General features: G+C 39.6%; 1 protein-coding gene across 3 annotated transcripts in view; it reads right to left on the reverse strand.

Annotated features, from left to right (window-relative positions):
- Positions 1–14,843, reverse strand: part of LOC135479579 (rho guanine nucleotide exchange factor 7-like) — a 72,243-nt gene that overhangs the window by 28,399 nt on the left and 29,001 nt on the right. For 2 of the 3 annotated variants that reach the window (XM_064759466.1, XM_064759468.1), the window contains exons 8-11: positions 4,173–4,311; positions 3,380–3,439; positions 2,292–2,372; positions 800–949 (exon numbers count right to left, since the gene is read on the reverse strand). In XM_064759466.1, coding sequence (XP_064615536.1) covers positions 800–949; positions 2,292–2,372; positions 3,380–3,439; positions 4,173–4,311 — 430 coding nt within the window. Of the gene's footprint in view, positions 1–799; positions 950–2,291; positions 2,373–3,379; positions 3,440–4,172; positions 4,312–6,629; positions 6,753–7,312; positions 7,409–8,976; positions 9,072–10,545; positions 10,632–12,083; positions 12,208–13,762; positions 13,904–14,843 lie in introns of all 3 variants that reach the window. The other variant, XM_064759467.1, reaches the window with a different exon arrangement.

A 14,843-nucleotide genomic window follows, 5' to 3' on the forward strand; every position in this document is an offset into this window, starting at 1 on the left:
CAAATTGATAAAAAAATAAGAAATATAATAATTAATATAATAATTTAAAATAAAACCAAACCACTTTATTGACACAAGCTGCAACTCTGGATTCTAATCCAAAATCGCTTTGCTTTTACTGGGTCACATTGTATCACAAACTAACCATGCATTAACTCTCCGGCTGGATGTGGGAAGGTCTGCCAGCAACCTGCGGATGGTCGTGGGTTTCCCCCGGACTCTGCCCGGTTTCCACCCACCATAATGCGGGTCGCCATCGTATAAGAGAAATATTCTTGAGAACGGCGTAAAACATCAATCAAATAAATAAATAAATCAAACATGCATTAATTAGAGTAGGATTCACTTGGAGTCACTTGTAACACAAAAACAAATACCCCTACAGTTGTAAGAGAGAGATTGTGTTTCTACAGGAATTGACACACAGGCCCACAGGTTCACCAACCTTGAAAATAAAGTAGGTCAAGGTCAGTGAAAAACAACAGGGTTCTTCTCCATAACTAGATGCACATAAGGTACAAATCTGATGAAAATTCCTCAGAGTTAAAGAGATGTTGTGTTTACAACACCTGTCACGAGGTAGAACTTCAATGACCCAAATGACCTTGATCTTTTTACCACTTTTAATACTACGGCCATAGAAACAGAAAAGCTTCGTCTCAATACCTATCCAAAAAGTTTGGTAAACCTGACAACAAATGATCAAGAGAAGGGGTGGTAATAAATCAACGGCCAGACTGAAAAACATTTGAACACCAGCACTCTGTTGACCAATTTGTTGTTACCATGGTAACATTACCTCATAATGGTAGCCACTAAGCCGAGGACTTATAGATAACATGACCAGCAGGTTAGGGAACAAGACGAGGATTCTCTCAAACTTCTCCCCCATCTGGGTCAGCACTTTGACTTTGGATATATGTACAACCTCCCCAAGTGTGGAGATCTCCTAGGGGAAGAAAATTAAGAAATCAGCATTATACTGTTACAATTACATAGAGTCGAAGAATGGATGAATGATGTGGGTTTCATTAAAGCCACATCAGCAGTATTTAAGCCAGATTCTGGAGAAACATAAAGGAATGTGTTTATACATCTGCTTATGTGCTTGTTTTCCTCCACCGTGACCTTTTGACTTAAGTTACGTGTATTTATATGGGGCAATAATTAGATTTACGTGTGGAGGATATTTACTTGTGACCATTTGACTTAAGTTACGTGTATTTATATGGGGGCAGTAATTGGATTTACGTGTGGAGGATATTTACTTGTGACCATTTGACTGAAGTTACGTGTATTTATATGGGGCAGTAATTGGATTTACGTGTGGAGAATATTTACTTGTGACCATTTGACTTAAGTTACGTGTATTTATATGGGGCAGTAACTGGATTTACTTGTGAAGGATATTTACTTGTGACCATTTGACTTAAGTTACGTGTATTTATATGGGGCAGTAATTGGATTTACGTGTGGAGGATATTTACTTGTAAACCACATTATCCCGCATCAGACAGAAATCCAGCAAGTCCAGACAGAAATAAACTAACTGAACTCATAACAAATGCGGCATTGATCGATACCAAACTTGTTCGTTCTCTCAATTTAAGAGCTAAACATAGCATACAGTTAAAACAGAACTTTTACACGATACTTTCAGCACCACGAATGGCTAATTCACACTTTTAGTACAGCTTTTGGTGAGAACTTACATCATCTCCAGTTGTCCAGGAATGCGGTTACGATTTTACATTTTCAATGACACTGATAAACTTTGTCGAGAACAGGAAACTAGCTCACCTTTTTACTGGCTTGAAAGATGCGAATGATAGGACCATTCTCTACTACTTTCCTCGTCACCACACCTGCCTTATCAGGTAAGCCAACTGAAGATACGTCGCGTCATGTTTATAGCTAGAGTGTAGGCACAGGCTACAGTCATGTAAAACTGTCTATACGAGACTACATGTACCAGGCGATCAAGATCTACGTAAGATGTGATCAGGATGGTGCCAACATCCGCACATGGGCCGCCCATCCGTGTTGGATCCACCCCACATCCGATCAAGATGTGTGTACATGTAGGTTGATGATACACAGAGTATATCATTAGGATTGGGCAGTACTGTACACTGACATCTGTCTTTACAAGTCTGAACTAACATCAACTTCATTGCTTCTAAACAAGAAACGGAAGTTGACACTGACACTGGTCTTTTACAAGGTTGAATTTATATCAACTTTAACGCTCCAAGACAAGAAAAAAAAAAAGATGATTAGTTTATACTTACTTCTCCCTCCCAGTTTATTATAGGACTATTTATTATCTCATATTCCATTTCTTTCAGTTTTCTTATTTCAACACAGGAATTCTGCAAACAAAATAACACATAACACACATATAACAATTTCACAGGTTAGTCAGTGTATTTGTGACAGCAAGGGTTGTTGCCATGGAGACCATGATCACAAATTATCATGGTCATATGAACAGAACTCTTCAATTTTTGGAAACATGCAAACTCACCATAGAAAACGATGAAAGTGTTGCCCTTAGACAGGTCTTCCACAATTCCCTGAATGCACATATGGTTTACATGGACATCACACATTTGAAATTGCTGACTGCTAAAAAGGAGTAACTCGACATGTTTCCAACAATTCCCAACATACATGTATTAAAGCGTATAGACAAACTTGGCCTGAACAACTCACAGCAATTCACATTTAGATAGTTCTATAGATAGCTGTAGAGTACAATGTACACGTAAACCTGACAAACTTGGCCTGAGCTACTCACAGAAATTTGTCTGTAGATAGTTCAACAGATAGCTGTAGAGTACAATGTACACGTAGGCCTGAAAAACTTGGCCTGAACAACTCACAGCAATTCACGTTTAGGTAGTTATATTAACAGCTGTAGAGTACAATGTGCACGTAAGCCTGACAAACTTGGCCTGAGCTACTCACAGCAATTTGCCTGTAGATAGTTCAACAGATAGCTGTAGAGTACAATGTACACGTAAGCCTGACAAACTTGGCCTTAGCTACTCAGCAATTTGCCCTTAGATAGTTCAACAGATAGCTGAAGAGTACAATGTACACGTAAGCCTGACAAACTTGGCCTGAGCTACTCACAACAATTTGCCTGTAGATAGTTCTATAGATAGCTGTAGAGTACAATGTGCACGTAAGCCTGACAAACTTGGCCTGAGCTACTCACAGCAATTTGCCTGTAGATAGTTCTATAGATAGCTATAGAGTACAATGTACACGTAAGCCTGAAAAACTTGGCCCAAACTACTGACACCAATTTGCCTGTAGATAGTTTTATTGATAGTTGTAGAGTACAATGTACACATAAGCCTGAACTACTCACAGCAATTTGCCTGTAGATAGTGATAGCTCGTTGTGTGTCCCCCCTGTCAATGTGACTCTCCTGCAACATAACAAAGAAAACAAAGTATTATTTATTCATACGATTGTTGTTCAGCCCGTATTTTTCACCTATACAATGGGAAGTTACTGACACTGACAAGTACTTTGGCACTTGTGACAATGACCACACTGGCAACCAAGGGTCAGTTTTAGTGCTCCGATTCGGCTCTCCTCCCCAAACATTGTTGTTTTGACAGCTATCTCTGTTTACATTAAAGATGCAGCATGCAACAATACTTAATTTCCAGACTGATTATTGGGGCTTTAAGGAAACTGTGTTTTGGAGCCATTGTAACACCCCAAGAAGAGAATTTTTGTTTATTTATTTATTTGATTGGTGTTTTACGCCGTACTCAAGAATATTTCACTTGTATGACGGCGGCCAGCGTTATGGTGGGAGGAAACCGGGCAGAACCCGGAGGAAACCCACGACCACCCGCAGGTTGCCGACAGACCTTCCCACGCACGGCGGGAGAGGAAGCCTTCATGGAGAAACTTTGTTGTACTTCTATATGTTACATCACATCACATACTTCACCTTAAGAAATAAAAACCACACTTTTTCATGTATGCTTTAACCACTTAGCTACAGCCTGCTGTGTACAAACGAACAAGCAATTCTGACTTCCCAACAAAGCTGGATGAGCTGGACAAACTGGTCAGCACTGGTCACTGATAGTGACCGATACCTACATGTATACTGTTAGGTGAAATGATTGGTTGTCTCCACTCACCTCTATGTGTCTCTCTAGCTCCTTCAGTAAGCTGGGGTACTTTTCCAGGCGTGTGAGGGGTCTGGACAAACTTGTTGTCAAAGTCATAGACCCTGGGGCAGGGGCCCCCAAATTTTCCATAGCACTGTTGAGTTCCTCACTGTAAACATTTCCAAAAGGTGAAATTCAGCCAGTGGGACAATTTAACTCCCAAGTCACAAGCAAGCTCAGCTCTGCCTGTACTTTTACATTTTTTTTTAGGTTAGAGTAAATTACACACTTTTCAAGTGACAACATTTGGATTGACTCCCACTGATTTGTCCACTATTAGAAAGCCACACAGAAGGATTTCTGGAAAACTTAATCAACTTCTTTGCCCCAAAATTTCAGTGTTGACATCAAAACTGCCCTTTTAAGACCTTTACATTGTCATGGATGTGTCGTGCATCTGTAGGTGTACTTTTACACACCAAACTTTTGGTGAAATACATTATTTTAAAAAAGGAAAAAATGCATGAATAATATTATAATTCTCTTCAATATTTTACCTGTACAAATTTTTTTTTAATTTTTCACCTTTATAACACAAAAACAGTTTGCTGAGGTGTGGTGCATGGTGCATGTCCTGTGTCCCGTCTACCTACACCACTGTGTGAACACTTACCATTTCCTCTGGAGCCCAGCCATGGCCCTGGGGTGGTTAGCACAGTATTCCTCATACAGCTCTATAAGGTGAGGTGCATGTCCTGTGTACCGTCTACCTACACCACTGTGTGAACACTTACCATTTCCTCTGGAGCACAGCCACGGCCCTGGGGTGGTTAGCACAGTATTCCTCATACAGCTCTACAAGGTGAGGTGCTTGTCCTGTGTACCGTCTACCTACACCACTGTGTGAACACTTACCATTTCCTCTGGAGCACAGCCACGGCCCTGGGGTGGATAGCACAGTATTCCTCATACAGATCTATTAGGTGAGGTGCATGTGCTGTGTACCCTCTACCTACACCACTGTGTGAACACTTACCATTTCCTCTGGAGCACAGCCACGGCCCTGGGGTGGTTAGCACAGTATTCCTCATACAGATCTATAAGGTGAGGTGCATGTCCTGTGTACCGTCTACCTACACCACAGTGTGAACACTTACCATTTCCTCTGGAGCACAGCCACGGCCCTGGGGTGGTTAGCACAGTATTCCTCATACAGATCTATAAGGCGAGGTGCATGTCCTGTGTACCGTCTACCTACACCACAGTGTGAACACTTACCATTTCCTCTGGAGCACAGCCACGGCCCTGGGGTGGATAGCACAGTATTCCTCATACAGATCTATTAGGCGAGGTGCATGTGCTGTGTACCCTCTACCTACACCACTGTGTGAACACTTACCATTTCCTCTGGAGCACAGCCACGGCCCTGGGGTGGATAGCACAGTATTCCTCATACAGATCTATTAGGCGAGGTGCATGTGCTGTGTACCCTCTACCTACACCACTGTGTGAACACTTACCATTTCCTCTGGAGCACAGCCACAGCCCTGGGGTGGTTAGCACAGTATTCCTCATACAGCTCTATAAGGTGAGGTGCATGTCCTGTGTACCGTCTACCTACACCACTGTGTGAACACTTACCATTTCCTCTGGAGCACAGCCACAGCCCTGGGGTGGATAGCACAGTATTCCTCATACAGCTCTATAAGGCGAGGCGCATGCCCTGTGTACCGTCTACCTACACCACTGTGTGAACACTTACCATTTCCTCTGGAGCACAGCCACGGCCCTGGGGTGGTTAGTACAGTATTCCTCATACAGCTCTATAAGGCGAGGTGCATGTGCTGTGTACCCCTTACCTACAGCACTGTGTGAACACTTACCATTTCCTCTGGAGCACAGCCACAGCCCTGGGGTGGATAGCACAGTATTCCTCATACAGATCTATAAGGCAAGGTGCATATCCTGTGTACCCCTTACCTACACCACTGTGTGAACACTTACCATTTCCTCTGGAGCACAGCACAGCCCTGGGGTGGATAGCACAGTATTCCTCACACAGATCTATAAGGCAAGGTGCATATCCTGTGTACCCCTTACCTACACCACTGTGTGAACACTTACCATTTCCTCTGGAGCACAGCCACGTACCTGGGGTGGTTAGCACAGTATTCCTCATACAGCTCTATAAGGTGAGGTGCATGTGCTGTGTACCCCTTACCTACACCACTGTGTGAACACTTACCATTTCCTCTGGAGCACAGCCATGGCCCTGGGGTGGTTAGCACAGTATTCCTCATACAGCTCTATAAGGCAAGGTGCATATCCTGTGTACCCCTTACCTACACCACTGTGTGAACACTTACCATTTCCTCTGGAGCACAGCCATGGCCCTGGGGTGGACAGCACAGTATTCCTCATACAGCTCTATAAGGCGAGGTGCATGTCCTGTGTACCGTCTACCTACACCACTGTGTGAACACTTACCATTTCCTCTGGAGCACAGCCACGGCCCTGGGGTGGTTAGCACAGTATTCCTCATACAGCTCTTTAAGGCGTGGTGCGTGTCTCATGAACACCTCCCCCACTCGTCGCTGATGATGAGGGGACCTGACAGAAATAGTTGATAAAGCAGCAAAATGTCAGAGGGTAGTACCACTTTTGTAGGGAAATGCAGAAAAACTTGCATTCATTGATTTCTACATTAATATACATATATATATATATATATATATATATATATATATGTTTTTCCAACTTCACAATGAATCAAACAAACCAACTGTGTCAAGTACATGTATCCTATTGCTTTCCAACTTTATCCAAAGTCTTGCCTTATTTTGTGTTGAAATGTCACCTAATAAATGAAAAGGTCTGTTAAATTTTTAAGACCTAGTCTTTTCTTTCGATGATTACATGGATCACACTCATGGATTTGTTCATTTCGTCAGGTTTTGGTACAGAGGACAATCCAGTTTAAGACAAGAGAATTAATAATGTCGTCATGTCAACCATGACATTTTTTTTATAAACAATTCATCACGGCATCAGTTTTCTTTTCCCTCTGTCACACAAAGCAACCATGGCACTTCCCTAACATTAGTTACTGCCATCTCACTCCCAGGCTACATGCTTTAGGGCTATTAGCCTCCGTTCTTGGGTGAAACTTACCGTGGCATTCCTTCAAAGACATCAGGAAGCTTCCTTGGAAAGTCACTATGTCTTCCAAATTTCCGACCAGCTGATTAAACTCAGATGGATCAAGTCTGCAGAAAGAAATCAGAAGTTGGATTATTGATGTGTTTGATTGCAACTTTCACAACAGTCTACTCAGAGGAATATTTCACTCATTACATTATGTGATGGCCTTAAGATTCCACGGAAGGTGAAACTGGGTAGAGCCGTGGAGCAAATCACCGACCTTCATCAACCTCTTGACCACAGATAACATACATTCAAACCATCTGGAATCAATAACAAAAGAATTTTATGATCTTTCCTGGAGTTTGCCTTTCAGAACGGGCACTGGGACATAGCGAACATCGCATAAATAGAGATTACAGCATTACTGTGAGTGCATGTCGTCTATATAAAAAAACAAAATAAATAAAATACAAGGTTCCATCAGCCAATCATGAACATGTACATTGTTACTACTCATAGTTCTAATGGATGGATTTATTTATTTATTTCACTGGTGTTTTACGCCGTACTCAAGAATATTTCTCTTACACAACGGCAGCCAGCATCACACTCTGCTGTATTGGAACATCACTATGCAACATTTTTAGGATGTACTAGAATTTAGAGGTAGCCACATGATGAGTTCCCAGAAGCAGAAATTTGCTTAAAACTTTTAAGCAAGGTGATCAAGGTGAATAAAATCTGGTATCTGAAAAGGTCTACCAGGCAAAATATACCAGCGGAAAAGGCAGAGGCACAAGATTACATTAATCACACCAGGCCTCGGCATCACAAAGCTATCTCAGACTTCAAAAATTAAAAAAAGTTATTTCTGATGTACCCAAGTCAAAATATTGCCTGACAACAAAAATTCTGGGTAAGTTATTGTACAATAAATTTCAGCTAAAACAACGGAAAGGAACATACCAAATTTAATGATTTAAATTTCGGTTCAAGTCTAAGATTGTTTGGTGACCCCGAGGCCAGGTCCTTGTTATTGTACAGAAAAACTGTCAGGCTATCGTAAAAATATAACTGTGTGGGAAAACCAAACCTCCAAAACAGTGCCCTAGTTTTAAGTTTTTATTGAGATTTCTCTTGTTTTTTTGTTTGTTTCTTCTTTCTGACAATGTTTAATAATTTCTTTAAAAACCTAATCTCTTTCATTATACAACAAAAAAAAAGGGGGGAGAATTCCCATCTGATCAACCTTATTTATTTATTTGCATGTATTTGATTCATGTTTTACACCGTACTCAAGAATATTTCACTAATACGAACACGGCCAACATTATGGTGGGAGGAAACCGAACAGAGCCCAGAGGGAACGAAACCCACGACCGTCACATTGCTGGCAGAAGTTCCCATGTATTGCTGGACAGGAAGTCAGCATGAGTTGGACTTGACTCACAGGGACCTTATTTTCTTTGGGCATGTTCAAGTTATGCTCAGAAAAAGATTATGAAAGATGGCCTTAGGGAACAAGTGAAAAAATACACTGCATTAGACAGAAGATGTCCTCTATCTGCTACCAAAATATCATACCTAAACATTTGTCAATGCCATGCTGGTAAGGTCATATATATGTAGAGAACTTTTCAAACCTACTGGATAGCCTTGGATATAATATTACATCGGTCTTCATACTTACACTCCAGAGGCTTTGATTGGCCGTATATATTTTTGTAACAAAGTTTTCATTTCATTGACATGAGTTCCTTCTGTCTCTATCACACTTTGTAAAACCTGGAAATAGGAAAACAACTATACATGAGCAGGTATTAGACTGACTGATATGAATGGCATGTTTCTGAATATTTCATCCACAGGTCTGTGACAACCAGTTACTCTTCTTTGGACAACTCCTTAGATAATTACTGCATAATAATTATTTCTGTAAGAAAATCTGCTGCACAATTCACATATTCAAGAAAGGCAGATTTTTCTCATAAGAAAACATAGGTTCATTTCTGACAGTGCTATTGTATACTGTTTACTTCACTATGCTGTACGTGCACTCGTAGAAGTGAAATACGCTGTATTCTTGAGAATGGCATAAAACACCAATCGAACAAATAAATAAATAAACTATTCCGTATGTGCAAGCCTGAGACAGCATTTAATGTGAATATAAAACTCTTTACAATGCAGTCTAAACCAGCCCGTGTACTGTTAAAATCTATCACTAACTGCTCCCGATATATGCATATATAATTGTCCAATGAACTAGTTACCTTTAGGGACATTGAATGCTCCCTGCCTTGCACAATCTAGGTATCTGGAGCATGTCTGTTTAGTGTGTGTTTACCGGTGTGGGAGAGATAATAAGCCACACAGATTCTGTAGAATTCTCAGGCTTTAGAACAACTGCACAGAGAGCCACTCTTCAGGTATTGTTCATCTTTGGTTTATATTACATTTGACACAGTTCAAATATATACTTTTTTGACACGTTTATTGGTTTTCAAGTATGTTTTCAAGTGTCTATTTCTGTGTAGTTTTCACACCGCTGTCTTTATCTAATGAAGATAATACAGTGTTAAAGAACTCTCTATGCTCGAATCATAGTGTCCCCAAATTGACAATTATTTAACTCGGCACTCTGATTTGATTTGATTTGATTGGTGTTTTACGCCGTACTCAAGAATATTTCACTTATACAATGGTGGCCAGCATTATGGTGGGAGGAAACTGGGCGGAGCCCGGGGGAAACCCACGACCATCCGCAGGTTGCTGGAAGACCTTCCCACGTACGGCCGGAGAGGAAGCCAGCATGAATTGGACTTGAATTCACAGCGACCGCATTGGTGAGAGACTCCTGGGTCATCACGCTGCGCTAGCACGCTAACCGACTGAGCCACGGAGCCCCCCCCCCCACCCCAGGCAATTTGATATCAAGAATTTTAACACTTGAAAGCATGCATGACTGCAGTCAGAATTATTGGTGGAGCTTAAAAGCTTAAAATTTCCCTCTGAACTGCTTTTGTTAGTTTTTATCAACATGTACTGTAATTCATTTTAACTTTGGTACGTAAAACTGCAATTTCGGAAGGCCTTAAAGTGATACTTTTCATGGAACTACTCAAGGTTTTCTGATATGAAATTAATCAAACTTCACTCATAAATTGGACCAATCAATCAGAATCAAGCAAAATGATAAGCTTCCCCAGGCGAAATACTGTAATCTATGTAACAAATGAAGCCACTAAAAAGCGCTCACCACATTATGGTATTTTTGCATACTCTTCCTCTTGAGCACAGCCAATTCAGTGGGCCTTCCTGGACTTTTTGGTCCCCCAGGGGACTCTAAAGAGACAGAGAAACATACAAATGAGGTACAACTTGATACATATATGCGGTCTTACTGTTTTAAACAGATGTTATTTCAGAAAGATATTTGGCTTACAAATGGCTTAGAGTGAGTAGTAAAACCCAGTACAGTGCTGAAAGTAACACGTAAGGCCATTAACTGCATTAATATTTTCATCAAGGCCCTACTAACACCAAAATTTGAAAAATGTACATATTCTCTGTCAAAGGCCGGGATTGAACCCGTAACTTATGTGCCTCATGCTTAAGAGTTGTATAATATACATGATACACAGACAGTCTACATGGTTTTGGATGGGATATCAGATATCATCTCAAGAGAAGTTATGTTCAAAGAGTGCAATGAACAACACAAAAGATGTCATCCCTTTATCGTCACCAAAGCTTCACAGCCAGTTACAATAATAATAATAATAATAATAATAATAATAATAATAATAGTAAAACTTCATTTTCTGAGGGATATCAATTAGTTACAAAACCAATCTTCACACAAAAATTTACATGCATGTATAGCATATGTAAAATACAGATGAACCTGATATAAGATGATCACTGACTTTATGCAAAGTAATGCATCATAGACAATTTCACACTTAATCAACAGAGGCACTGACAAAAAAAAAACTTTTGATATTGACTTTCTGTTATTTCTTATGTATAACGAGTTGATTAAACAGTGTCACCCCAGAATATTTAAAAGAATGAGCGGGTGAAATCTACAAATTTGCTGTCCAAGCCCAGGTTTGAACCAGAAAGTCAGCTCGATGACAGACTACTCATGCTTCTCCATTGTGGATATCATCACAATGAAACTTAAACCCTATCCTGCTCCACATTTCACATCTTGTGGTCTACATGGGCATGCATATGTCAATCACCTCTTATTCTATCTGTATTTATGGTAATCAAACAGAGCAATTTACATTGGTTAGATTGGCTATTTTCAGGCCTTGACAAAAAGTATAATTTTATGAATCCACTCAGAATGATGCCTTCAGAATACGCTTGAATTACAGTTATACATGTAGATGAAATAAACCATCAAGATAAATCACTGTATTTTTACAAAAAGTTTTGGTTCTGAAACATACACAATTAGAAGAACATTAAGACCCCAGAATGATAATTTTGATGCCAACACTTAAAGTTTTTCTGATCGGAAATTAGTCAAACTTCATAACTTCATGAATCTCCGGCGATACGTGGGAAGGTCTGCCAGCAACCTGCAGACGGGCGTGGGTTTCCCCCGGGCTCTGCTAAATTTCCTCCCACCAAAATGCTGGCCGCTGTCGTATAAGTGAAATATTCTTGAGTACGGCTTAAAACACCAATCAAATAAATAAATAAATAAATCTTAAATGACGAATCAGTTAGAATTATATGTACAGTGTATATGTATATATTGGGTACATAAACTGAGTTCACCTTCTTTGATCTCCTTCACATAGTTGCTGGGGAACCATCCCGTCTTGCCGTTGAGCGTGCCTTCCCACCATCCCCCCTCTATACACTGTGTCACCGTAACTGTATCACCCTTGTTGAAGCAGAGCTGAGGAAAAGAACAGTATGAAACCTGATCATACATATCCACAAGGTTTTCATAGCCTTAGGTTCTTAAAATTATCAAATGACAGAAGAAGCGAAGACAGAAGTGTAGTAATATGGATGGATATTCACTGGGGTTCTCTAAATTTAGCAGAAGTACTTTGAAAGAATTATTGCTAAACAGTTCAGCTACTTGTCCAGGGCTAGACATTTTGGTTATTTGCTACAATATCTGGTAAAACAGCCTTCACCCTTCATTCTCTTTCCAAAACTTCAAAATCTGGACTATGAAAACATAGACTTCATGCTTAATATTTGTTTGCCTCAAGATTTCAGGTCTATAAAGAACTTTCAATATACAGATGTGTTTCCTATAATAAACAAATGCTTTCTTATAGCTAACTTCTCCATAAATAGGGCAACCTTTCAATTACAAGCATGTATTTCTTAGTAATGGCAAAGATACAGAGTGACAGAAATACAATCAAAACTTTCCTCTGAATACTGTCACTTCTTCCATACAAAAGTCTATCTTAAACTTTTTGTACCTATATTTATTTATTAGATTGGATTTTTAAACCGTATACAAGAATATATCACTAGGACATGGGGTCCTCTTTGCTACCTACACAGCCAAAATTAAAATATCATATGTTTTATGTTCAGCGACCGACCCTTTAAAAAGGCCCCGACTGAAATTCTTTTTTCATGTTTTTAAAGATGCCAAATTATTTTATTTTATTATTTTTTTTTTTTTTTTCGCCGATCATATGAAATATGATCACTCTGTTTATACAGGTGACGGGTGCTCTTTCGAGATATACAACTTCCAACAATTCGGTCTAAGGATGGCTTATATTTACTGATACACGGAGACCGCTCCCATCCTCAGTCCAGGCAACATTGTTTCTGTATTCAGTTACCCCATCGGCAAATCTCACTAAATATGCAACACTTAACATCCTAATCCACTTAATTTATGCACCCTTTGCAACAACTGACTTGGGTGCTTACACTTTTCATACTGTTAGACAAGCATGTACATCGAATGCTGTATTGAAGACAGAAAAAATATTTCATCCTTCACATGAACCCCCATTAAGAATCCCCTAAATCTCACAAAATTTAATTAAAATTAGGAAATTTAGGAAAATGGAAGCAGATTTCATCCCCCTCCACCACCCCCCCCCCCCTCACCCCCCATACAGGGCCTGAAAATGCTAGCACACACTGTTGACCTAAATTGTGCTGTAATACTCATAAAATTGCTTAACAGATGTTAACCTGTTAACTTTATTAAAAGATCTAAAAATATTAATTTAGAAAAATCGCAAATAATGGGTGATATAATTTAGTACTGTGTTCTTATCAATGTTGAGAAAGTTTAATTGTGATCAATCGTTTGAATAGAATTCTATGATTGTTCTTCCCTTCTGGAAAAAAAAAACAACAAAAAAAAAAAAACACCTACCTACATTATTCAAGGGCTTATAAAATCAAATGATCAATATTTTAGTTTTGGCCCAAAGGTATACATGTATTGCACTGGTACTTCATACCTCATCATTGTTGGTACCCTTAAAGGTGTGCAGAGCTCGGACCCGCTTGACCTGGCTATTATCTGTCATCTTCTCACCCACAGTTAACCTTTGACATCACAATGCGGCCTTAGAGTCCATCACATACACCTTTTACCTCACCTGTAACAGCAACAACAACAACAGCTATGTCACCTCCAACCATGAGTACTTACAAAACCAGAGAAGTGATATTAATGACCAATAACCTAGAATTTCACCCACAAAAGGGAAATAAATGCCCTAATTTAATCCTTTTTGGTGCTAAGGCTTACAGTTTCCAGTAGGATATGATACAGCCTTCAAAACAAACCTAACAAAACCTCTCTAAGATCAACAGAACTCTCAGAATGTGGCAAAAACTACCATTTTATCTAGGGTGAAATGTTGAGTCATTCTGTAGTGCTGGCCTGTAGGAAACATTTGAAAGCAAAACAGCTCAGTAAATAACGTAATGAAATCGTGAATTTGGCAATTTTACGGTAATTAATACGCAAACAGAGCATCAGTGATAGAATATCCCCTGTGTGTCATTGTGCTTTATATGCCTGTTAAACTTCCAGAGAACACATGCTGTGCTGTATGAGATACTACTCCTAGCACTTTGTTTAACATTGCTTTCCCTGCTATTAGACGCCAGCGCCAATGCTCATGGTGCAACATACGCTATGCTAAAATGGGTCCTCTCACACAGATAAAGTGTTGGCTGGCTTCTTCAACTACAGCCTTTATTAAATCAAGATGTTTGTATAAAGTATTCTTTCCAATTTCCTTCGCCTATACATGTAGTTTTGCCATACTATAAGTGAAACATTTGTATGCATTACACTGAACATCAATCAAATAAATAAATAATGGAATGTACAATGTACAATTAAGGTTTCTCTATTTTCTTCTGATTGCATATGAGCACCACCTTAAAATTAAAACATTGTGTTATTAACATTTCTCTTTCCGTTTAATGTGTATTTTTTTAAATAGTTCACTATTTCCGCTATTTTGGTCATGGTTGAAGCAGTCGAGAAAACATCCCTTGATCGGGCTTTACACGTTTTGTTCAGTG

This window comes from Liolophura sinensis, chromosome 12 (assembly GCF_032854445.1).
Source record: "Liolophura sinensis isolate JHLJ2023 chromosome 12, CUHK_Ljap_v2, whole genome shotgun sequence".
NCBI lineage: Eukaryota > Metazoa > Mollusca > Polyplacophora > Chitonida > Chitonidae > Liolophura > Liolophura sinensis.